The 27385-nt window shown below is 36.4% G+C and overlaps 1 protein-coding gene across 1 annotated transcript in view; it reads right to left on the bottom strand.

Moving 5' to 3' along the window:
- CDC14A (cell division cycle 14A) overlaps positions 1-26702 on the bottom strand; it is a gene marked incomplete at its 3' end in the record, with an annotated part of 37419 nt that extends 10717 nt beyond the window's left edge. Inside the window, exons 1-4 of the mRNA XM_009708093.1 lie at positions 26631-26702; positions 19107-19199; positions 11200-11279; positions 2773-2839 (exon numbers count right to left, since the gene is read on the bottom strand). Of these exons, the coding sequence (XP_009706395.1) occupies positions 2773-2839; positions 11200-11279; positions 19107-19199; positions 26631-26672 (282 nt within the window). The remainder of the gene's footprint in view (positions 1-2772; positions 2840-11199; positions 11280-19106; positions 19200-26630) is intronic.
- Positions 26703-27385: the final 683 nt, after the last annotated feature.

The following is a 27385-nucleotide window of genomic DNA, read 5'->3' as shown; positions in this document are numbered from 1 at the left end:
ATGTAATCTCATTTTATTGTACTGTTTTTGAGAATCAAAACTTAAAAAAATTCACTAAATGTTTCTGCTTTTGGCTTATTGAAGCCCTTATGTTAAAAAAACATTACATTTTGCACAGATTAACAACACAGACAACAAAAACTCAAACAGTGTCACTAAACATATCAGGCTCATTATTTGCCCTTCAAAGACATTACAATGGGACATAAAAGTTGTTGCATATCACTTAAATCACAAAATTGATTCTCCCCACCCCACTATATATTTTTTCTGTAAGGCAGATGACAAATTAAAAAGCAATTCCCTTTTTGTCATATAATCATTCAATGATTTCTATGCTGGATGTATTTTCATGCAGTTGGACATAAAAACCAGAACATTAAGAGTTTGAGTTTTCTATACTTCATATGATACTCTGATTTTATCACCATAATACCCAGGCAAAATGGCATATACAGAATAATCTGTATTTTAGGATTTGCTTTTAATACACATTCCACTGATAGAATGAATTAGACAGTATTTATTACAGGATTGAAAAAAGTCAGGTTTTGTATTTGATTACTGTACTATTACTAAATATACCAATTTCCTACTAAAGATTTGTGCATAAGACCACGTTAAAAACAATTCCATGAATAAGGAATTCATAGCCCGAATTTTTTCCAAGGAATAGGTGAAAGACAGCTCTGCAACATATATTTTTACTAAATCTGGTACATTCTGAGAAGTATAGATATTACACAACATTCTGAGATTAAGGTGAGATAAAAACACACCACAGATCTACGATTCAAAAACCAGTAATTATCAGTCTGCCATTAATGCTACATATAGAGTACCTTTTTTTAAGACAAAACAAAAATAGCTTTGTTATAGACAACATAGGCTCAATGAGTGGACCTGTCATGAAACCTAAGATACCAGGAGGTTTGTCTGAACAGCTGATCTTGAAAAATGTATTTCATTTACACATGGTTAACTAGCTGCACTCCAGAATTTGAAGGCCCCCTGAATTACACGTATATATGTGCACGCAAACACTAGACTCACTCAGGTAGACTAAGATTTTACTTTAGATTAAGGCATATGGTTTCTGCTCAAAATGTTTTTACCTCTGTGGGTGAACTGGACAAAAATTCAGTAATAACTTTTATGGGAACAAAGGAGGGAAAAAGTTATTCTCAAAGGCCTTTTGACGTGTTTGTTGCAGATAAATTACAGTGACTGCATTGACTGCTTCAGAGCTTCAGGATCCGTAGAATGCCACACAAATTAGAGTCTTGCTGTTAACTGACAGCTCCTTTCACACCCCCACAGAACTAAAAATATTAAGCTTGATCTCTCTCTTCATTTTTTAAGAAACGCTTGTTTTGCCATACTTTCAAGAATTAGAAATAGTCTAAAAAGTGTCTGTACAGAGCTGTTCATACAGCCTGCTCCCTTCATCAAGATCACTAGGAAATAATGAAAAAAATTCAATGTTTGCTTATAGTATGAAGTATATACTATAACACAAGGTTGCCAGTTAAGATGTGACATAACATTTTTTAAAAAGCAATATTGGAGCTTAATATTCCCTAGAACCAGGACTGTTGAAAGTGACACATCAAAACACTAGTAAGATACAATTAGTTTTCATTCTTTTTAAACAATTCATACAATCATACAATCGTTTGGTTGGAAAGGACCTTGAGGATCCTCTAGTTCCAACCTCCCTGCCATGGGCAGGGACACCTTCCACCACACCAGGTTGCTCAAAGCCCCATCCAGCCTGGCCTTGAACACTTCCAGGGAGGGGGCATCCACAGTTTCTCTGGGCAAATTGTGCCACTGCCTCACCGCCCTCACCGTGAAGAATTTCTTCCTAATATCTAATGTAAATCTTCCCTTTTTCAGTTTAAAGCCATTGCCCCTTGCCCTATCACTCCATGTCCTTGTAAAAAGTCCCTCCCCAGCTTTCTTGTAGGCCCCTTTCAGGTACTGGAAGGCTGCTCTAAGGTCTCCCTGGAGCCTTCTCTTCTCCAGGCTGAACAACCCCAACTCTCTCAGCCTGTCTTTATAGGAGAGGTGCTCCAGCCCTCTGATCTTCGTAGCCTCCTCTGGACTTGCTCCAACAGGTCCACGTCTCTCCTGTGTTGGGGGTCCCAGAGCTGAAGGCAGTACTGCAGGGGAGGTCTCACCAGAGCAGAATAGAGGGGCAGAATCCCCTCCCTCGACCTGCTGGTCACACTGCTTTGGATGCAGACCAGGGTATGCTGGCCTTCTGGGCTGCGAGCACACTTTGCCACTACTTCTGAAAAGATTAGTGTGAAACACTGAACCAAGTTTTTTGAGGCAAAGTTGGGGCCAAGAACATGCAAAAAATACTCAGATTAAGTCACAGCATACCTAGGTGTCTGTCTCGTTTGACTTTAATCGACCTATGTTATGCCCTTTTACCAATGGTTATAAATTATCTATTGGCAGATCTAATGCGCTGCCTTGCACTGTTAAGAACTGTCCCCAGCCAGGCCTGGTGCGTTTGCACATTCTGATTCATAAGGTGAAGCTCAGAAAGCTGTCAAAGGTCAGGCCAGCCAGGTAAGAGTGTAACCTTCTTCCATTGTCACTGCTCAAACAGTCCTCAGTAATTTAGGCTTCATGACAGCATACTACTCATTCACATACATTTTGCTATGAAACCAGGTTTTCTAGTATATTTTAACAGTATTTTCCTTCACGTTTTGAAAGTCAATTTAAATCTGTTTTGCTAAGGAAAAGTGTTATTACCTTATTTACTCCCTGTAAACAGTCCAAGATCGTAAGATTGTATGTGCAGTTCCCAAATGAAGCATCCCTATAGATTTAATATAAATGAATTTAATATACACAGAATTATTTTAAGAACTCAGGGAAAGGCAGCGCACAACAGAATATATTCAAGTTACTCAATCCCCTCTGAGAACTCTGAATTAAAGTTCAAAGAAGACATCTTTTTAGAAGCTTACTCATGCTAAAGCACTCGCCTACCAAAGGTGTAGCTCAGTGTAAACGCGGTTAGCTACTGCAAATTATTTTAAGTGCATATTTTACATCAGCTAACTACATGCCCTTTACCAGATTATTTATGGTCTCCTGGAACAGGAAGCTTTGCATCCTCTCTCAATTGTGTAAGGACAGTAGCAAATAAAGCAGAACTTGCTTTAACCATTATTCAAGTCTTAATTGAGTTACGCTGTCTAACAGGGAAAGGCAAATGGACTACTAGTTTGGATTTCATTTACAGGCTCTCATTTTGATGCTTGATTACAGATGTGATTAAAAGTTATCCAGATATAATTACTTAACCTCGTTTCTGCCACTATGAAAATAACAATTTCTCTTTAAAAAAATGACAGAATACCTAAAAGCAAAACATACTCAAGTGGTAAGAGACACCAACATTATAACAAATAACACCACCAAAAATTAAAGAGCAACAAATACACTCCAAAAAAAAAGAAAAAGTACTTTTCAAAGCATGCTTCCAACCAGTTTGCATTTTAACAAAATTTTGCCTGGGTAGATTATTTCCTCATCACTTAAGGAAATCTTTAGTAGTTTTACTCTAAGCTATCTTACCCAGAGTGCCAAGAATTGCAATTTATCAGAATAGCAGAATTTTAGGTTTCAACCAGATACACCTTTAATCTATAATTGATTCAAAATTTCAATCTTTCATTGAAAACTTTCCTTTTTGATAGTCTACTTGCTATAAGTAGTATGAAATTTGTTATCTTGATATACTCCTTCAATCCCATGTACTTTAAGAGTAGAATATTCTCACTCATTCTTTAAGAGCAGAGTTAAGTATAGCAGCTTAAGCAAGCAGTGTTCATAGAAAATGTAAAAAGCTACTATTTTGGTAGTGTCATATTACAAGCAGGCTACTCTAGAAAAGCTTTCAAGTTAATAGATTATTAAAAAATACTCAGCCACAGTGTTTTAGAATGGGAACTTTAAAGTGCAAATAAACCTTCAATATCCACATTGAAAGATTTTAAAAATTAACAAAGTATTCTCACGACATTAGATAAGCAGAACACACCAAAGCTGCAAAATGTAAACTTTACAGATAATGCATTTCTGACAGGGGCAAGTTGGATAACAGATCACTTTAGCACAAAAGCATTTTAGTAAACAAAAAGGTCTTCTGAGAAAAAAAATCTTAAGGCCCCAATGGGAACACGTACATAGCAGAAAATCATTAAAAGGTGTAACAGCTTTCTGAAGGGGCTAACAGAAACAACAAAACCTAAAACAATGCAAACCACAAAATTAAGCATTTCGAGAAATATGAATGGAAGATATGATTGTAGCAGACATGTTCTATATTACATGCTATTTTGCGATAACAAGAATATAATTTTTATTTTATCTGTATGTATAGATCTATTTCTTCAACTGATAAGGCATCTGATACTGCAGCATATAAAAACAATACTGGTAAAAAAAGTCACATAATCTCTAATCCATTAATAAGAAGTACTATGAGAGCAAGAGAGAGAAGGAGGGAGGGAGAGAGGACATTGAGCTTGGCCTAAATACACAAGATAAGCCTATCACAATTCCAGGTGTACAGTATCCTTAGCTACAGTTCCCACAGACAGCTATTACCAGTAGACTGCACATGGATGCTGGCAGCTAACGACCTATTGCCTACATCATCCACGCCTCAAACGTCTCGTTTCTGTTACTGTGCACCTAACCATTAAAGTAGGTGTACTCTGACTGGAGAAAACAGCTCTGCTGACACTTGCCATCCACACATAGTGGAGTAATATAAAGACTGAAAGCCAGGAAAATTCCAAATAGGCAAAGTTTTGGAATGAACAAATAAACCGCTGTTTAAGCCTAATCCCAGATTCCCAGAAACTCAAAGAATAGCAATATTCTAACGTTTTGGGGTTTTTTCCAAAGAAACGCAACACACTCAGTTAACATCTGAAAAACTCACACCCCCATCTATCTATTGTGGCAGAATGTGATAACGTAATGAAACCATAAACAAACAGTATATATGAATGACAGTACAGCATGGTAGTAAAGTAACACCTGGAAGCAGTGGCTTAATATTACCTAATACTTCAAGAGAAAGCATGATGTTTGATGCACCATGGCAAATACTGAGCGTATTATATCAGACTTTGCCATAATCTCTCTCGCCTTCTGCCCCTCAAGCATCTTCTGGTAAGAAAACACAAGCAAATCATAAAAGGTCCTCTATCTTAATTTGGAAAACAAGAAAATGGAACAAGATCTATGCACTTAAAGCCACAGCCATTTTATTTTAGCACTCCCAATCCTTCAGAGGGTCAATCCAGGAATATATTTTTTTTTCTTTTCTAGTTTCCAAAAGTACAAGTGGCTGATCAGAATCAATTCCAGATGCAAACACTTTTCTGAAACATTATTGGTTTATGTTCCAGAATTTTAAGCTAAGCTATCTACAGGTATTAAATTTTAGGTGTAAGAACAAAGAAATTCATCTGGCAGAAGTTTTATGTATAATCCATGAGGACTCTGCATGCTGGATCCATTGATATAGTAGAGTGGTATCTGAAATACAGGTAAGGCAAGTGCTTGTGGACTCAGTAGCAGGAGATGAAATCCAAGTTACTAGTTTCAGAACACACAGCAAGCAACAAAATGCACTTCACAGAGCTGTTCTTAATATTAAAACAATCAAAAAGGTAGTTTATTTAGAAAGCTTATTTATGAAGCAAAGTCACAGCATACTTGTAAAGTCACATTTTTCATATTCAATCTTCTTATCAAATAGATGATTTCGTATTATTCCAGAGAAGTGAGTATTCCTTTAGAGTTTAGTCAGAGCATTTTGCAGAAGTATTAAGAGAGGACAGATGCTTAATGCTGATCTTACTGCCAACTGCGTGTCTAGACAGGTCTTGAACTACTCAAAAGGCAAAGATTAAGAGTTTATCGTGACCTAATTTACTGAATGTTTAAAAAAATTACTCAAGTAAAATATCTTTTTGTTTAGGGGGAGTTGTCTAAAGTATTTTAAGTCACTAATTATTTTGATTCTTTTGTTGTTAAAAGCAAAACCAAAGCAAATCTCATCCCCCAGTCACCTAGATGACTTCCTCCAGGCTGAGGCTCAGTTACCAAGTTCTTTTTCTATCCTAGAGAAATCTGTCAGAAGTCATGTTAAATCATTAAGAAGCTTTGTATATATTTAGAAAACAAATTTGATCTTATTTTCTGAATCCTCCTGAATTAATGCATTTACTGGAGAAAACTAAATAATTAAAAACTAATGAAGAGCAGCTAGTTCAATTTCACCATTCTTTGTGTCAACCCATCTTCCTACTGATTTTGTAAGAATTTCCAGACCATGGATAAAAATACTGAATACTGTCAAAACTACTACTAACCTTCACAAAAACCTGTTAGAAATACAGCTATTCTCATACCACATTGACTTGAGAAGTCAATTATATAAAGCTAGATCCACCAGCGTGCATTTTCTTTCTATCAATGATAGATATATTTCAAAACTTTTAGAGCAATAATTAATGTTACTAATTTTAGCTTGCAATAGATTCTGAATGGGCCACACTTTGTACCACAGTAAAACCAAATGCAAGCACTAACAGTTATGAGGAAGAGCACTGTAAAGAAAAAAATACCTTTACTAACCTTGAAGAAACAATTTCAGACAAAATTAGAATTAATTCCATACACTTTTCCTATTTAAGTTTATTTTTCTCCTTTGTCAACTGTACACAGTTAGCATCCTATCCCACAGAAAACTAATGTACGTGCTTACTTTTAAGACACTAGCAATTTTTAACTTACTGGGACTACTTTATGCATATACAAAAACATTTAGGTGTTTCTACTGGTGGAAACCAAGCTATCTGGATTTCAAATGTTATACCTTTTTGTTCAACTTGGAAGTCTCTGCTTAAAAAACAGCATAGAAGAGAAAGGAAGCTCTCATTTCACATCAGAGTAACAGAGCACATACAGACATCTCTTGCACAGTGTTGCAGTGCGGATGCTCTGATTTGTGTTGCTGCATGCATTTCGTTACAGTATTCTTACCGTCTTTTATGGCCAAATGCATAACCATCTTGATTTTCAAACTAATAGGACTCCATTTGCTTTCAAAATGAGAAAAATGTGAGTATTTCTACAAGATACAGACATAGTGTGAATCTGAGTCGGCATTACAGAGCTGCAAATCCCACATCTGATTTCACAGTTATTCTAGCTGACCTCAATACTGCATAATGCTTTCCCTTTCAACAAACCTCTAAACACTGTCAATAACAAAATAGTTTGTTTCCCCAGCTCTTGCCAATAAAGAAACAAAACCCAAAAGCTACAAACAAAAATCTAGCTCTGAAATTCATGTCATATCTAGAGACTGAACACAGTAATACTAAATATATTTGGTTTTTTCTCTTCAATATAAAGTCAATACAGAGTAGTTTCAGGTAAAAATCTAAAACTTAGTTTCACAATAGGGAACTGGTATTTATGATAATTTAACATGGTGTTAGCACTGTTTTCTTAAATGGAAGTGAGAATATACAGTACAAGATCTCCAAGAGACTGGAGTGTCACCAAGTGACAATGAATCAGCCAAAGTAAGATGAAGGCGTCTCAAAGACAGTAGCGCCTTATCTCCCTGCTTTGTCTTTAGTTTTTCTATTATAAAAACAAACCCAAAATATTTCCATGTATCTTTTAAGAGGGGTATTCTGATTTCCTTCCACCTCTGAACAATATTTGCTGAAGCTGTCTTTAAATGAAATACCAGCTGAAGATCTAAGCCGATTAAGGCTTTTTGAGGTCACTGAGCTAGACGAAAGTAGATCAGTTGCCCAGGGATCACCTCATGTGAACATACCTCAGTACTCCATAAAGAATCTGACAATCCTGCAGCTTCTATCTATTGGAAGTTGTCTTCTATTTGGAAAAAAATAGACACTCCAGATATCAAATTAACAAATTTGTTAAATTAGCCTAGCTGTAACACTTAACTGATCATTGCTTACTGATAAACTCTTGCACCTCAAACTATTCAGAGATGACCTATACTACAGAAGTTATATAATATCTTAAGTTGCAGGCTCCAAGAATAAATCCAAGTCAATCAGCACTGAATACCAATTATTAATCTCTCATATTATTTCCTTCCTAGACCTTAGAACAGAAGGGAAGACGTAAGACATTTGGCTTATGTTTTTCATTGTACATAAGAGTCATTTCACTCCTTTTCAAGACACTAAAGATGCGGAAGGAGTGCAAACTTCTTCATAGCACCAAGTTGTTTCTTCACAGTATAGCTTGAAGTCAAGCAGATATACTAGCTAAGGCAGTGCTACTGCTTCCAGGACAGGTTCATTTGCTTGAGTCTCTGTATCATGCTGTATTTTGCACCAGAGATGTCTCAAATGTCTTAGAATGAACAGGGGGAGAAAATAATCTCAAAGACCTTGGAAAACCAGGGAAGGAGGAATAAATGACTTCTTCCCCATTCCCAGCTAATCTAGATTGTCCCACTGCAGGCCCTCATCAGATCTACTTGCCCTTCTCTCAGCCTCAATAATTCTTAAGCTCCTTATGTATCTATTACAGTCTCTTCCTATGAATTCAACTCCCAAATATGTCCCCCTCCCACCCTATCAGACTCCCCATTTCTTACCTAGCTTCCTATCTTGTCAGAATCCTTCAGTTTATTTCCTCACTTCTCTTTGTCTCACCTGCCGTACCGCTAGATTACACAGCCTTCTTTCCCAGCAGGACAAACTATACCACAGGTAACACAATCTGCTTAGGCTCTAATTCAGTGCCAAGACCCGATGTAGTCCAAAGCAGCTCCAAAAGAAACTTAAGTGCTTTCCAGTTCTTAAGAAAGAACGCTCAAGAAATCAAGATGTTTAATTCTTCTAGCAAAAGCTCAAAACACTATATTCCTTCTAGAAACAGCAAGGCTCTGCTCAAGAAGATTGCCTCCCTCCCATCCTCTAAAACAGCCAAAGCTTTGTGTTAAAAAAAAAAAAAACAACACACAAACACACAACCAAAAAACATACCAAAACCCATCCACACCACAGAAAAGCCACGACAAAAAACCCACAGCCTCCCTAAAGAGCTTTTGTTTTAGCCAATCGTTTATCTCTCAGCAACCCAGGGCACGAAACACACGGACAAAGCCTGCAGAGGAGTTTCAGAAGACTGCCTACTCTATACATTTATTGCCCTCTTCTGAAGCTGACAACTGAAATGAAACAATTATACTTTTGTAATCATTTTGACAAGCCAGACTGCAAAAAACAGAGTAGTCCCTTTGCTGGACATTGCCTTCTTCAATGTTTTCAGTTACTATTCTCTTCCCCGGGAAACATGAAATGCTCTTCATATATAACAAAGTTATCTTTGGAAATTCTTGCTCTTTCTTGTATTTTTGACCCCTCCATTGCTGATCCCAGAGTAGCAAACTATTCTATTTTGGAATTGACAGAACCTCTTTTCTATACCCCTTAATCTTTACTTTGGTGGGGGAGAAAGGAACTTAAAGACATAGCAATTTACTGTAATTCCAAACAGTAAACTTCTGTAATTGGTCAACAAGATACAGCTATTGTCAGGTAACATACAACCTCCACTACTAATAGGTTTAAGATTCCGAAAAATTCAAGCCACTTTAGTATTGAAAGCTCTTATGTGAAAGAAATACTCCTGCCAAAGTTGAACCACTGAGAATTTGATCTGAAAGGGAGAATCAGGTTTTTTTTCTAGAGTCCACTAAAATGCTGCATAGTAATCCCCAGAAGAAAGGGAAATATTGCAAGGAAGTATTTCACTTCTTCCTTCCCCAAAATGATAAGGAGACAGAATAATGTATTGAGACAGTTTCTGTGCTCAGAATAATAGAGTTTGCTTCAAAGAACTTCTTGTAGCAATTTTCCAATAGCTTAACCTTCTGTAAATAGAAAAGACCAATGTAATTATTTCAAACTGGGAGAAAGTTCAACTTCGATCATCACTCCTGTATTTTATATAGAATTTGGAGATTAAAACACACTCACATGTTTAAAATAACTGATTTTTTACTGCATTGTACCACATATCTTTTATAATTAGCTGGAAAAAATATGGATATCAATAGCTCAGTAAAACTCTTGGGCTTTGAAGAGCTATCGATGACCACGTCAATGTTAAATTCTCTGCCAATGAAAGCTATCACTGATTTGATAACTTTTTTTAAAATGTGTTCGATGGTTTAAGATTTCATAGTCAAACTGGTCTTTACATACAAATCTACTATCCCAACAGTTTATACTGTATCTGGCTCCCGTACAAGCTATGAGAAGAGAGACAATCTGATCTTCCTTTGCTGAGAGCTGTAGAATCTGATGAATTTGATATAGACAAGGTAAGTCTACATTTACAAATGTATTGGCTGACAGTGAACACTACTTGTAAAATGCTGAGTCCCCTAAAAAAAAAGAGAATATTAACCTTCTTGCAGTTGCCTTTCATTGCCAGTGTTTGCGTAAGAATAGTGTGAGCTATTTTCATTCATAAAGCACAAGGGCATTTCATTGTTCACACCATGAAAAAAATTTGAAAGTCTCTTTATTAGATAAGCATGATAGCTAAAACTCTGATTCAAGTCTCAATATGACCTTAGTACAGAGAATAAAGACAGATTGATAGAAATTATCTATGATTCATTGAAAACAGAAAGGCAAAGCAATTTAATAACTTGAACATCGGTGCTTCTTCTGTAAAATAGAGAAAATATAACAGCATAAAACCCCCTTCATTCATGTAAGTCTAGCTGGTTAGGTACTAGGTAATTTAAAAGATTTGAATGACTTCCAAATAGTAAAACACAATACATGATGATGAAAAGTTTTAATTGCTAAATCACAAACATGCTAAGAACTATTTTCAAAGCCTGACAGTTTGCAAGACTGGGAGTCTTACTTAAAACTTAAATCAATCTAAATGGCTTTATTACTCCAACACAGAGCAATTCCACCAGAAGTAAAAAATATTTTTTCTGGAGATCAGTCATTTTGATACAATGTCTGTATCAGACATGAAACCCTTTTCTGGGAAGGCAGTCTGAAAAATTTATGTTCAGCAAATTCTAAAACACAAAAGTTAGGCCTACTTCTAATGTTGACATACCTAAACGGAAGATATGGTGGATGAGATCCAGACAAAAGTGTTCTGTAAGCTTCTTCTGGTGTTTTCTTCAAGTATATTACCTAGAAGGGATGGAGAGAAAAAAAAAGAAAAAAAAAAATCAGCCCTGAGCCTGAAAAGTCATTAGCCACATGTAAACTTCCCCCAGCCCACTAAACTCCTAAGAATGCATACTATACTCCTTTATGATCGACTCCTATGACATTTATAGGTCAGAAAAGACATACCTACACAAAGTAAAAGATTCAGAAATCAACAGAAACTGGGATTTCTCTTTTGTGTCATTCCCCTCTTTTTTTTTTTTTAAAAAAAATCACATATTGCTGCAACTGAGAGACTTTAAGACAGAGTCAACATCATACTAAGATGATAAACAGGCATGTGTACTATGAGCTCTCTGTCCAACTTCAAATGACTCAAAATATTATCACAGCAGCTGACAAAGGAAGTATTTCTCCATCACAGCTCAATAGAAGATTTTCCAACACAAGTATTTTTTGATTCCTAACTGTCAATATCAAACTACTAATTAACAAAAATATCCAATTCAACAAGCTGAATCTGCTTCTATGAAACCAGCGTACAGTTAATGTAACACCCTAAGCCAAGGTTCATTCTGCTATCACTGAACACAATTAGCTGCACTGGCGTAAGTAAGAAATTAGAAAACAATCACATCTTATTGCATTTCAATTCCTATTTGTACAGTAAAACTTGTCCTAAAAGAAATCTAACTTGGAATACCTATTAAGCAAGTGCATTATTTACAAAAAAAGATCTCATCCAGTTTGGAGTGGCTATTTCAAGAGCACAAACATGTTTTGTAAACAAAGCCACATAACTTTCAGAGCCATTTCCCCTCAACTCACCTTACAACCAACATCTACATGGCTAGTTTTTACCTCTACGTCTATTTAACTGTTGAATATAAAGTATTCTAATAATTATTTTCTTAACTAAGACATAGGTTAGTCCCTGATCTAAAAGTTTTATTCAACTTTTGACCTTGAGCACATTAGAATGTAGGTAGGTGGTAGTCACTCCTAGAATATCTCCAGTTTCCTTTATGCCTAGACTAATATCTCAAGTTAATGGGATTCTTAGTATTCTGTAAGATGTCAACATAGTAGGTAGATTTTCTTGCATTTCTTCCTCAAGCATGGACAAGTCAGACAGAAAAGACAAGATAAAACAAAAAAACCAAAAAATGGACTCAAGTAAAATGGTCTGAAAAAGTCTTTGCCACGATGCAATGAAAAGATGGTCCAGAATCATCTCTGTTTTTCAACTACTACCAGCTTGGAACCACCAGTCTCATTTTGGACCAAAATGCTCTACACAAGCTGATTTGTCTTCAAAAGATGGATTCCCTGACATGGAGTTGTATTTCAGTCTGTCTCCAACATTGCTGCTCCACTCACCACAGTCACAGTGATAGCATGGATCAGTATAATCAGTACCCAAAAAGAGGAACAAACCCCACTTATCTTCAAATGTTATATCTCAATTACTGCAGCAGTGTCGATATTGCTGTTTCATTTAGCAAAAGTGCCCAAGTGACATGTTTCTCAAAACTAATGTCCCTGTATTTGCCCGAACTTCCATATTCCCCCCTCCTTAATCTCTGAAAGCAATGCATCATTTCCACCACCAAAACAGACCACAAATTCTATATGAAAACCATTCAATTTATTCTGTGTTATCAGAACAATTGTTTTTAATGCAATTATTGGAGTCTTTGTTGCTGGGGTCAAACCAGTGTTTAATAATATTGGAACAGATTGAGAAATTCACTTAATGGAAATATATGTATTTACTTAATTCAAAAAGTAGAGTGGCCCATTTCTTCTTATTTTTAAGCTGTAACCGTCTGTCTACAGCAATTATTGCTGACTAATGGCACCTGCTTCATGCTTTCAATCCCTGCAGTATAGCAATGCTATTCTGCTTTCAGTCATTTGTAAAAAGATTCTTTTAGTCTGTGAAAGAAGTCTTTATATTTCCTTTATAGTCCCCCTCCCCACAAAGGTTTTACATTTAAGAACAATGCAACCTGTGCAACAGATTTCAGTGGGGGGTGTATGTCAGAGAAAAATACTGATTTTATTCATGCCAATTAATGTCAATAATCATGTCAATTAGCCCACACTTAAAGCCTAAATTCCTGCTTATAGTCAAAAGATCCTTAGAGGGTAGTCCAGAGGACTTCAGGGAAAGATGAGTTTCCATCTTACAGTTAGGGAGTCAGAAATCTGAAGTAGGGGCAAGTTTGCACTACATGAATGTTTTCCCAATGCTGCAGTTTTTATTTCACAGAAGTTATGGTGCTTCAAAGCTGTCTCTGCCCAAAGACATGTATACACGACATTTTGAACCAAACACTGCTAGCTGTCTGTCCACAAAGCTCGTAAAAGCTCCTAATAAAGATAACCAAATGGAAATAGGAAAAAGATATTATGAACACAAAAAGGAGGAGGAAAGGGAAAGAAACACTGAATAGAGCTCCTGAAAAAATACAAGTATCACAGATGTCAAGAATAACACAATAACTGAAGGAGGAAGGATACATCTCTTCAGTACTTAAAAAGCAGTGATATCCATTAAGAAAAACAGAGGAGACTGCTTTCTGACTTGTCTTTATCAATGAAAGCTCAGCAACCAAAACTTAGGTTCATTTTTTGATCTATATGATGAATCTTCACAGTGCTTTCATTCTGCAACATATACAAATAAAAAAGAAACCAACACAAAGAGCCTGTTGTGAATAGTTTGTATAAGCTGAACCTGTATCTAAGTAGCAATGTGAGTAAAAGGCTTAAAAAATCAAGTCACTTTCCAGATAGTAACTATGCTCTTACAAGAGTTGTTTTACAAGGGATAAGATTCTCCTCCCTTTCCTCACTGTCACTACTAACACTTATATTATGTAGCACTGCTACCTGTGAAAAACAGATTCAGCAAACATTGAAAATTTTCAAATTTTTTTCTCTGACACTTCCATTCTTATGTTCTTAACTTCCTGAATAATGACGTGGTTGAAAGATAAGGCTCTCCACAGTTGGGACACTATGCAGGCACACAGCATGTAGCAATACTGGCCACATATACACTGCCAAGAAAATCCATACCATATGTCCTAAAAAGTTTACAGAACAAAAACGGAATTAGTATTTTGCAAGTCCACCTTAACACTCATCCACAATATTTCAAGTACAAGTTGGATTCATCTTGTTCTCACCTGCACCTGCCATTTTTGCTAAGTTACCACAAGAATTCTGTGAAGCCAATCTAAAGCAATCTGAAGAAAAGCGTTGCCTGAAACAGCAAAGAGGCTGTACACGCTGCAGTAACTGAAAAGCCTTTGTACTTGCTGACCCTCCAAGGGAGTTATTACAGACTTGAGGAGTAGTGTGATATGCTTAGATTACAAAAGAACAAACCCTTAAAGCTTCAGGTAGGGCTCAGAAGTCTAATTTATATTTTTTAATTAGTGAGAAACTCTCCTGCAAGCAAATGACTAAACATGCCATAATAGTTTTTTATTACCCAGTCATTTGCTGTGATAAAATTACAAACTTAAGAACTCAACAGCTTTTCTCCCTTATTGGCATTACAGAATTCTAATAAAAGCTATTACTACCAAAACACACTCTTAAAGTAATTGTGAGAAAGAAATATGACCAGCCCATCTGCTGTCTACAAGAAAACAGAAAAAGAGCTCACTGGATCTCTCTTCAGAGTTTGTCACAGTACGAAAGCATGATGTTTCACCAGGATGGCTCAAAAGTCAGATTTTGGTCCACTAATCAAGTTTTGATCTTTGAAGAATTGTAAAAGATAATTACTACTTGTCTTCCACAAGGGTAGAATTAAAGCTCTAGGTTTACCAGGCGGAGCGTGTCATACATATATGTTCTTTCTTCCCCCTGCCCCATTTCTCTAGAAGTACAAGAACAGTCACTGGTACAAACAGCCTAGTATTCTTCCCGCCCTTCTCCCCCAGGGAATTCAAACCTTACTAGATAGCAGAGTACAGAACCAGGTAGGAGTTCCTTGATTTCCAACCAGAAAAGAAACATAACAAATACCTTAAGAACATGGAAAGAGGGAGCCAGTCCCCAATTCATCTATATGTTAGACAGGAGAAAATGCACTCTCCTTCACAATTTCTCCAAGAATGAATTCTTTGATGACAAGTGGGGAGTTCATGTAATCACTTCAGTATAATTCAGTTAAACCTACTCCCCTCTTCCCCTCAGAAACTACTAGGGACAAATTGAGTCAAACCAAGATACTTCAGTTTTGGTATGCATGAAAGTACTTGTAATAATATCTTAGAACAATTATTAAAGACTTTTTTTTTTAAAAAAATTAACTATTGTGGAAGACTACATAAAAAAATCTTAACAATTAAAATAAGTCTCCAAACAGATGAAGGGAGAAGCAAAGCAATACTAGCTTCAAAGTGTTCTCTGTGGTGCCTGGTAAGACTTTGCAAAATGTAGTAGCACCCTGTTCCTAATATTACTGAACAGTCTCTTGTTGTAGTCTTACCATTTAGAAGGGACCCTGAACTTCTCTGTAAGATCAGAGAAGTCTGCATGTTCTTCTGTTTTAGTAATACTTTAAATATTTTTTTTTCTTAATCTGAATTCTATGACAGAAGTACTCTCTGCAGAATTTTTAAAAGCAAGGACAATAATTTAGCAATTGGACATGATTAGCCCAAATGTATTAAAAGTCCATTGTAAAAACGGAAATTTTGAAAACGCATCTCCTGAGATGCAATTTACAAACAGGCAAGCTATTGCCAATAAAGTTTTAAGACTTAACTTTTGCTTAAATTTATGACACTTAATAAATATTTTAATAGCTATAGGGTATTTCAGGACAACGTGTCTAAGAACCTGTTTAACGGAACAATCTAAGTTGCATAATCACCACTGGAAACCCATTCCTAGAACCTGATCCACTGTTTTCCACGTTTCATTTTACACTTAATATTTTAACACCAGGACAAATAAAACAAGCTTTCACAATTAACTTTCACACACTGGTAGAGTTCATAGCTGTAAGACTTTCTGGTCTCAAAAAGCTTGTATAATCAAAGAAAAGATAAAATCTAGAAGACCTTAAAGCAAAACAGTACATATATTTCTGTCACAATTTAATATTCAAATTGTGATAGATCAAATTGCCAATTACAGACAGTTCTTTTACTGAAGAACATGATTAGATTCCTTCAGGTCAGGAATCACCCTATCACATAACCCAAGAGTATACACCTACTGCATCTGACTGAACGTAACATTTAAAACACAGGTAAAACACCACAAAAATGCAGATATTTCCTGAGTGTGAAGGAATATGCCTGGATTACAAAAGCTAGGCTTCTGCAGTTAAAAAAACAAAAATCAGATCATTAGGTAGATCATAAATAACTTTTTAGAATAAATAAATATTTATTTTATCAATTTACTGGCAGTAGTATCGAACATTATAGAAGGTGGTGAATGAACTCCCATAACACTTGCAAGTTTAGGAATATACATCTACAGAAATAATTCTGGGATGACATACTTATGTAACATATTGGATACCATTGTGCAAACTGTTTTCCAATGCTATACTAAATTGAGATGAATTGGAAAGTGACTATAAGGTGTTTTCAACAAGAGAATGAATACTTTTTTGTACTGGTAGCACTGTATTAGTAAAGAATTATTTTTAGTACATACTGTCCTCAATAATCAGAAGATACTTAAAACATATACTAGTCTGACAGGAGAGTAAGTGTGTCAAATGCAGATGTAAATCACTTGCATCTGCTAGCAAATAAGAGCTATAAGCAGCTTAAAACAGGCTAGGCAAGGGTTAAATGTGCATGCAGTTGTGGTACACTAATTTACCTTATTGTACATATAAGCTACCAACTCTTTATGTGATATGCCACCTGCTACCCATTATGGAGTACGTACACAGTCACGCCATGGTACACATACTATGTGCTCTCCCTCTCGACTTTCTTTAGGGGGATTTCTGCTGTCCTCCCCCTGCAGTGCATGCCCCTATCCCTAGCTTTAGCTGCTGAGCAGCTCCTTCAAATAAGGACTACCAAATATACCAGACTGTTCCCATGTTTAGGTCTTAAATACTGTAAATATGGCATAGTCCTACTCGGCTGATCAGTCCTCTGCTTGGAGTTCTGTCTTGCACCTTACGTACCTCCTTACCTTTCTGTTCCTACATCCTGGCTTTGCAAGAAGTTCTCTTCAGGGACAGCAGCACTCTCTCCTTGGGTCTAGCTAATACTGATAAGGGCCTTTTAACCCCTTATCCACAGAGAATAGCTACTTAGTTGAGATAGTCATATAACAAGGACCGAACAAGCGGAATAACAAGATAATCTCATCCCCTTCAAAACACCACCATCCTACCCTTTCCAAGGCTTCTAAGATGTATCGGAAGGTGAAGGGCAATCCAGTGAAGGCAATTAGATGCTGTAATCTACATGAGAAAAAAAAAGATGTTCTCTGGCTACAGAGATGAGTGTTCTCTGGCTACAGGCTTAACTGGATCAGTTTTAAAACATGAAGTGGATATTTCTAAATACAGAATTGAAGATACAATGATGCAAACAGAAAACAAAAAGCAGTCCGAAGGGAATGACTGAAGTTTTACAAACTATAGTGTGGGAATGATTACTGAAGATGCTACAACTTGGACAGATTTTGGATCTGAAGGGACAGTAAAGCTTATAAAGAGATGCTATCAAATTTGGAGGCTCCTTAAACAGAATATAAGACACAGAATTGGAAATTAATCCCAGCATTATTAAATATAGCCTTGTATGGTCAAAAACATTAACAAACTTCAAACATTCTAACTCATTTGTTCTTACTACTCCTTTTACAAAGTTCTTCCATCAGGTCTACTCTGAAGAGTCAAAAATCTAACCCAAGGATTTTTAAAATTTCAACTTAGCCCTGATTTTTTTTTCCTCCTTTAAATTTAAATAGCTCTTCCTTCTCAAGAGCATTTACACACTATCCCCCTACTTGTAGTAAAACATTTGTATAATGTTTGTATAAAGCCTGACTTAAAGACTTCCAGAACTCAGCTGACCATGTGGATGTCAGCTCAGGACCAGCAGCTTGTTAGTTCCAATACTTTATCAGTATAAAACATGCTATCGCAAAGACTCTGAGTTTTCTTCCAGTGTGCTCCAATTCTGGACAGTAGAGCAGGAAGGTGAAATTGAAGTTTGAGCTACTCTGCTATGAAGACACACAAGCGGCTGTGCAAGTGTCAGCCTGGGACTATCAAAACTTAAGTGGTATCATAATAAATTAGGCTTGTGTAACTAAGACAGCCCTGCATATTGCATATTATGTGTAGTATCAGAAGGTTGAAATACCTCATTTTTTCCATTATTCTGGGTAGGCTATGAAAATTAACTGAGAAAAGAAATCCACCCAATAATCACTATGCCTCTGGTCTAGTAACCTTAAGAAATGCTGTGAGAAAAAGCTTTCTTCTCCCCAGTATGAATCTCACTACTGCCATGTGTAGCAATTGATCCTGAGACAGTCAACTTTAGAGGCAAGCTTGTAGTCTGCATTTTTGACATTCAAGAAAATGGTATCTTATGGGAAACATGCACATGATCTGCCAAAGCCACTCCCTGTGTTGTAAAGTAAATGGAGTTAAATGCCAGAGACAGGGATTCCCTAAAATTCATACAGCAGAATTTTCAAAGACAGCTTAGAGAAAAATCAAATTACAATCTGCCTACCTCCCAAAAGGACCATCTCTTGAGATGCTATTTTACACATAGCAGACATCTCTTAAGGAAGGTTACAAGTATCCATGTGATAAATAACACTTACAGCATATGCACCTATTAAAAACGCCGCATTTGCTCGTTTCCGCTGGTCAAAACTGGTATAGTACACTATCTTCTTTCTTGATAGACTGAAATACTGTTAAAAAAAAAGAGACAGCATATTTACTGAGAGAAGAATACACTTTAAAAATTACTTTAAAAAGTCACTTTTCCAAAACTGAAAAGTAAGTCAGAAAAAAATTCTTATAGAGAGATTCTTAAATTAAAAGAGAAAAAAAATTACTGATACCATGAACAATCATCTTATATTACAAATAAGAGTGCAGGGAAACAGCCACTGTATCAGGGCAGACCTCTTAGCTGTGCAAAAATATCCTATAAAATGCAGTTGAATCAAAATGTTCAATGTAAAAAACTGTATTTTTTTCCAAGTTGAAATATTTGAGACAATATCTTATGAACACTGATTAAAAGACATTTAAATTTTGAGACTGAAACACCCTCCTATATGTCAAATCTCTTTAGCACATAATTCTGTGGAGAAGACAAGAGAAAAACTGAAGCAATCAATCTTACAGGCATTTTATAAGTTAAACACCACTCTTCCATCTATACTACCTAAAAATGGAGTGACAGACATCTTTAGAAAGCTTCAACAGCAAGAATTTATTTAGGGGGGGGAAAAAAAAAAAAGATTGCACAAGTGAAAAGCCTGGAAAAAAGGCTAGGCAGAGACAAAACTAGTAACACTTGCAATTCTTCTTTCGTTAGGAAGAAAAGCAGCCTCTGTCAGAATCCCATGGACAAAACTCCCATTGAAAACAAGACCAACAAGTACTAGAAAAGAACAATAATGACAAACTGCAGCAAAACTATTTAAAGCTAGAGAGAGATAAAACTGTCAGTTAAAACTGGCAAGTTGGACAGTTCATTGCATTATTATTTTTTTAGCTTCATGAATTTCTACACTTTCATTCTATTCTGCAACACTATTACACATCTTTTTCCTGACAGATTTCTACAGTACTACTACAGTTTTGAGGAAGTCATCAACAGACATACTAGATTCTGCTTCTAAATGTTTGAAGTGCATTTCTATTTTTAAAAGTTGCACATTTTATAAACTGCCTTTATACCAGTGCTGCTGTTACCCAACTTCAGGTTTTTAACTCCAATTTGACAATTTTAATTTACTTCCTTTTCCTACTCTTGGCACTGATGATGCTTGGGGGTGGGAGATAAGGTCACTGCTGCAGAACTGTGTTTTATTTATTTAAGTAGTGTCAACTGTACGTATTTCACTTCCAGAAATCTGTAAACATCAAATCTCATCTTAAATCTTGTTGCAAATTTTAGGATAGCTTTAACCACAGAATCAAGTTTTGCAAAAAAACAAATAGCTGATAAACTCAGGGGAAAAATGTTGTATGTATCAGTGAGCTTCTTACTTCCACCCCCCATAGAAATAGCACTTTTAATAGCAATTCTAACTGTACATTCCAGTCCGGTCTTATTACCCACAACTCTTCCATAGGTGGAAGGAGTAGAGTTAATGCAACTGAGTGTACCTAAACAGGACTGTAATTCCTGAGAGAGCTGGTTGCTATTGACTGGAAGAGGACAACAGCAACATCTCCCTCAGTGTATATGCAAACATACAAAGCACAAGCAGTTATTTAATTAGTGAAGCATTCAATTATTATTAAAACTTGACAAAATTAATCCCAGTATTTTAAGATCCCTCCTTTCTTCCCCCTCCTCAGTTTCTTAATTTTAGTGTTCTCTAACTGCAATTCCACCCATGATGTGTAGGTGGGATAAGATTAGAGTAGTTATGCAACAGTGACAGAACTTCAGTTATAACTTGTTGACTACTACTTATTTTAAAGTGAAGTTCTTTGCAACAGTTTACAGTTTACCTGAAATACTATTTTAAACTGTTAAAAGCACATTCTGCTAGCTAGCCAGAAGTTCTATGTAGTAAGACCTATTCCTTGTTTTATTTTACAGAATGGATTTTTTTTGTCAACTCAGAATACTTTCAATATCAACACTAAGCTATATGATCTTTTTTTTTTTTTAAAAAAAATATTGATTTTCTGACCATGTTTAATAAGCTGAGTCTATTCCTTTGGCTGGGTTCAATGGTAATTCAATGGTAACAACTGTTAAAGACAGTTCTTTACGGTGACTGCTTTCGCAGCTCCAGAGTTCCACCATTCCCTTAGAGACTGTGCAACTTGGAAGAACCGAGTTGTTTCAACAAGGAATTTTCAATACAGGTTGTCTACAGATAGCTACAATTAGAGATAATGTATTAACATAATTGCAAATAATCTTTTTTCTAAACCAAAACACAAATACTATGAAGCACTACAGATATTTTTCTTTACCAGTAAGAAAATTTTAGCAGTTTCACACATTGTTAGAAGACAAAATGTACCAATATAACAGAACAGTATCTGTCAAGATATATCCCAGAGGAATATACTCAAAGAGAATCTTTTGAACGAAAGGCATAGGTTACATGAAAAGTGCGGCATGTTTTAGTTTCGGTGATAAAACTAATTCATTGGGTGTATGAGAGGGTTCCAGAACACATTATTTTCATGGTTATATTACTTTTTTAAAAAAAATATTAGATCAATTCTTGTTTCCTGAAGACCTCAAGAGAGATTTACTTGCACAGAAATTGATGACAGCCTTAGAAGGTGCTGTTGTGGACAATTACTAGATTGATAACTGTTTAGAATCACCAGATAATTTGGCAGTATTTTATTTAATGGATATGCTTTAACATACTTGCATTGTTCAAGCAAGAAATTACTGTAATGTGTTTAATAAGCCTAGATCAATGAAAATACTATTTTTATATATACACATATATATATGTAATATGTATATACAAATAGCAGTGAATACAAGGCTTGCAAAGTTTTCATAGAAAATGATGCTTTAAAACATGTACACACAACCTGCCTCAAAATCTAAGCTGCCCTAAAGGAGATGCTTGTAGTTACTCTAGTTCCATGTGTATGCCCAGCAGTTTATTTATATTAAAACAAAACCAAACCCCTCTGTGATTCAGCAGCAACACAGTTAGCATACAAGCAATGTTAACCCCGTAGTTCATAAGCCTGCCAGGACCTTTGATCTGTACTTGTATCACTTCTCAGCAACACTCCCTTTCTGACTACCCCTCCTTCTAAATTCATTGCGATTGTCTAAGGCTACACACACATAAAAGCAGCAGCTTTTTAAAGCAGTTTTTATGAAATCAGACTTATTTAAACAGAAGAAAAAAAATGTTTGCTTCATAAATGAATCACAGTTGCTTACTCAACCGTTTTTTCCCAAACAGCATTCAAAGAACAAGTAGGAAGATACCAGGGCCAAGCATTTTTTTCTTGCTGTTGGCTAGTCAAGATCAGCTCCACAGCAATCAAAACATTACAAGGTCAGAAAGGTTTTCCTCTAAAGCATAACCAGGACTGTAGCTCCAACTTCCTCAGCAAATGGATACCTGAATAAATTCTTCAGCTCTTCAGAATAGAACTATTTACTCTTCCTCAAATCAGTCAGCATAAAAATTACAAGAGTTTACTTTAAAATGTTGGTCTGCCATTAGCACATTTCAAGCTGGTACCGTTCTTCCTCACCTGTCCTCCAAGAAAGGAGAAGGGAAAGCAAAAAACTGTCTCCACGTTTAATTCCTCTCCCAGAACAGAAACAGGTATAGCTGAAAGACTTGGAGGGGAAGCTTGTGGGGTTGGTCTGTTTTAATGAGATCTTATACTCTCACTTCTCCTGTTCCTAGAAGTTTTAAACTTAATAAAAGTCTAAGTCTTAAATTCCTTTTCAGACACCACACCCACACAAAAACAATCATGATTTTGTCGAATATTTTTTTTTGTGCCACACTTCTTTTAAAGACTCTTTTTCCTAACAAAAGTACATGAAATGCATATCCAACCAGGTATATACCAAATCATGGCAGTAGTCATCTGGGCTTAAGCACTGTGTTTGCCTCAAGGTCCCAAAAGTGTTGCAACATGGCAACAGCAACCATCCAGCAGCAGAGGCTGGATTGCCAGAGAATGGTCACCTGCAGTGCCTTTTACTTCCTATGATCAGCCAACTCCTGCTGTCGGTCACAGGGCATGGTTACAATTAATGTCAGGGAATGCAAGCAGCAGGTTGTCCAACAGGACTCTTTCTCCATGCTGTTAGACCAGTCAGCAATTCCTATCTCCAAAACACTGATCACAGGCTGCCTGTGTGTCCCCCTGGTGTCACATAAGAATTACCATACTGCTGCTGCTGCAGTTGCTCATTGCATCAATGCCTTGCTGGCAGGTAAGTCACAGGTCATGAACTTCTGTCTTACACACACTTGTTCAAGCCGCTGGAATCCTCTTGGGGACACTTGTGAAGGACAGACATGAGAAGGTGAGGGGCAGAAGGGTAGAAACTGTGAATCTGTAATTCTCAACTAGTGAAGCTGAGTAGTAGTGTTCTGCAGCTAGGCCTACAGTACACATCAGATACATGCTTCAACCCTGGGATTTGGTCTTACAATCCTACTTACACACTGCAGATAGTATCTAAATTAGGACAGAGTCTGGCATATATTTTAACTGTTAGACGAGTAAAGCTTACATTAGCAGGTACTGCCCTACCGCAGGGGTAGGACCCATCAGCCAGACTGGAATCTATTAAGGCACAAGTTTCTATACCACTCAGGTGGTATTCCAAGTTTTAGCGGTTTGATTTCAGGTATTACTTTCAAGAGGTTGAACCATCAGGTTACCCTTCTCTATTATGCACTAGTAGTTTAAATTAACCTATTTGGAATCAGCCTCTGGTAAGGTAGCTGCAAACAGCATCTGCTCCCAGCTGAAACTGCAGCTAATCTGCATGAGATTTCTCTGTCCTGTTCCTGACCATCTGTACTCTTCACCTAGCACTGCGAGCATATTTGCTTTTTTCAAAAAATATAAAAGTTACATTAAAATGACATGACTGTTTGCTAAGTCAACCCTGCAAATGTCCGGGTTACTAATTCAGGTTCAATTTGGCTCCCTTGTGTATTTTTTCCCCTAATATACAACCTTTATACTATCATGATTACAAGTCATTTATGACAAGCAGCTTGCTTCATTCAATACAGACAACAGTCATAACAAGAATAAAGACTGTAGAGACATTCTTGTTTAATACTGAATCATTTAAGAAAAAGAAAAGCCCAAGGTATTTATTAGTTGTGTTCTTATTTTCTGGGTGAAACACTTGGTACCTTTAGTCCAGTTTGAAGGCACTCCAGTTCAACTATAAAAGTATGAAGGTACACTGCAACAGTGAAACACGAGACTGTATTCAGGTCCCAAACTGATCACAGTCTCAATCTGAACCCAGAAAAAACAGAACTAATTGCTCTAGTTTTCATAGGCACAGTGAAAGTTAGAATAGTATGTTTATTATTTGATCTTCTCTGGAGTAACCACTTCAGAGCAAGCATTCTCCCCAGTCTTTAGTAACTCAAACATAAGGTCACAAAAAAAAAAAATAGATTCCTAACAAGTGAGCATCATTGGTCATTTATTTGAATGGGATAGTGGCACTGGTAAATAGGGTGATAAGATAATGTATTTTTAAGCTCTATTTAGTGTTAACACAGAAATGGTACATCCAATGTTTTCCCAATATGAACATAGGCATTCAAAATCAGAAATACCAGAGTTAAGGGTTTTTTTATTTATAACTAACCTTCTGTATTAAGAAGCAATGTAAATTTTAACTAGGAGAACTTTTTTCTAAAAGGCTATAGCAACTCTACAAACACCTCAATTTGCATAACCTCCTCTTAAGACTACCTGGCTTAAAGTCAGCATGCCCCTAGAAGTAGTAGATAGTGTAAATCAACTTGCATAATGGTTTCATTTGCGCAGCAAACATTAGTCCCAAAACAATGTCATTTTTGATACAGGAATCCTCTTAACAGTGGCCAATGTTATCACATCTGTTGTCCCATTTTCAAACCCATAATGTTTAGTGAAGGGTCTCCTTGCTATTTGCACAACTGATATTAATTAGTACTTTGGAATTAAAACATCTGTTTAATTTCCCACAGTTGATAAATTTTCTATACATGCTGCAAACCACTTTTTCCACAGGCATTTGGGGACCAGGTTAAATCTACAGCTATGTACTCAGTGTACTGGGTTTGGCTGGGATGGAGTTTGGTTTTCTCCATAGCAGCCTGCATGATGCAGTGTTTTAGGTTTGTGTCTAAAACTGTGTTGACAACACATCAATGTTTTAGCTACTGCTGAACAGTGCTTGCACAGCACTGAGGCCTTCTGCTTCTCACTTTGCACCCACAGCAAGTACACTGGAGTGGGCAAGATGCTGGAAGGGCACATGGCCAGGACAGCTGACCCAAACTGACCACAGGGTTATTACATAGCATAAAACATCAAGTTCAGCAATAAAACTGAGAAGCAGTCTTTCTAGGTCGCTTGGAGAGTGGGCAGGCACTGGTCTGCTGGTGGGAGGTGCTGAGTGATTGCCTTTGCACCACTTGTTTTGTTTCCCACCTCCATCTCTCTCCACTTCTTATTCCCCCACTTAAAACGTCTTTATCTCAAGCCACAAGTTTTTCTTGGTTCTGCTCTTCTGATTCTCTCCCCTGTCCTACACCGGGGTTGGGGTGGGAGTGAGTGAGCAGCTGCCAGGTGTTTAGTTTCTGGCCAGCATCAACCCATCATCAGGCTTGTGGTTTTATGACAGGACAGTGCTGTTAGAAAATTTTGGTATCTTCTTTGGATACCACAGTAGTAGGTTTTACTTTTGACTGCAAAGTGTTGGTCCTTTCTTTATAAAGTTGTGCAGAATCTGTAAATGCAGCAGTTAATTCTGATGATCAGTGCGACTGAATTTTGTTCCATCTCTAGTGAAGAGCAATTCAAAATTGTCTTGAATCAACAATCATTATATGGATGCAAGAAAATAAGAAAGCTTCTACAAATTAATTGATAGGGAGCAGCACTTCTAAAAGACAGAAAAAGAAATCATTTTTATGTGTAAAAACACATTTCCATAATACTTATTAGAAGAACATTTTATTAAATTGTATAAGATTTAGAAGTTTTAACTCTTCCACTGAGTGAGATTTAGTTTAAATAGTGGGATTTCAGGGCCCATGTTCTGTTCTTGTTCATGGGTGTGGGTTTTTTGGTTGGTTGTTTTTTCAGTTATTCATACTAGCATACCCACTTCATTAGCTGTAAACTCCAGTGTGTTTCTTGTTACTATTGTGTTGAAACTGTAAAGTTATGAAAAAAGGTGAACACAGCCTTCAGTGCCTCATCTGCTAAGCAACAATGACAGCATATTCAATTTTTCCATTCTTCAGAGGGAAAAGAATTCAGAACAAAGAATAACCTTAAGCTTAGTTGTAAACATCTAGGTAATGAACACCCAACCACCACTTTCAAACTGGATAATACATTTCAGTTGAATTTCAAAACAGAAAAATACAGGAACACTGTTTCTAAACAAAGCTTACCTTTAATTTCTTATTTAGTTTACAACAGTATCTGTATAACATCGCCAAATTTAAAGGTCCGAAATCTCCATAGAAACTGGGAGAAAAAGAACAATAAAAAAGTGTTATTTATACAAAAGAGCTAAACAAATTTTAACTATCAATGACATGAACGTTGAAGCTGCAAATCAGTAACTTTTGGCAGATTCCAAGTAGCCAATACATATGGTACAACAGATAAGCCCTTTATTGATTCATTTAAGAGGACAATAGTAACGATGAATTTGAAAGCATTTGTAGCTTCAGTTTAAGATGCTCCAGTAACTACCTTTTCGATTACATACACACATATCCTACAGAATTTTTTCTTCATCCCACAATACCGAGTCTGGTTTTGGGCAAAACTACAAACTGAAGAACTTCAAGACCTAATCCACTCCCCTTTAAGCCGTGCTGATGTCATCCCAGAGAAAGGTTCTACAACTGCTTATGAGAATAGATCATTAGATACTACAAAGAATAAGCTAAATAAATTTTACTACCGACAAGAAATTCCATTTAATAACATCCAGTCTTGATCTCTCTCTGAAATTTAAACTTATTTCTTTTTATCCCATGCTCCACTATTCCAGAGATTACATATTACATATACACTTTACATATAACTATGTTTCCTTTTGTCCCCCTAGTCCTCTTGTCTCCAGGCAGTTCTTCCAATTTATTATTTATTTCATGTCTTCTGATTGTTCTTGCCTCTCTCTTCTAGATTCTTCTTA

This window comes from Cariama cristata, unplaced genomic scaffold, assembly GCF_000690535.1.
Source record: "Cariama cristata isolate BGI_N322 unplaced genomic scaffold, ASM69053v1 scaffold34279, whole genome shotgun sequence".
NCBI lineage: Eukaryota > Metazoa > Chordata > Aves > Cariamiformes > Cariamidae > Cariama > Cariama cristata.
This window is presented reverse-complemented; position numbering and strand designations above follow the sequence as displayed.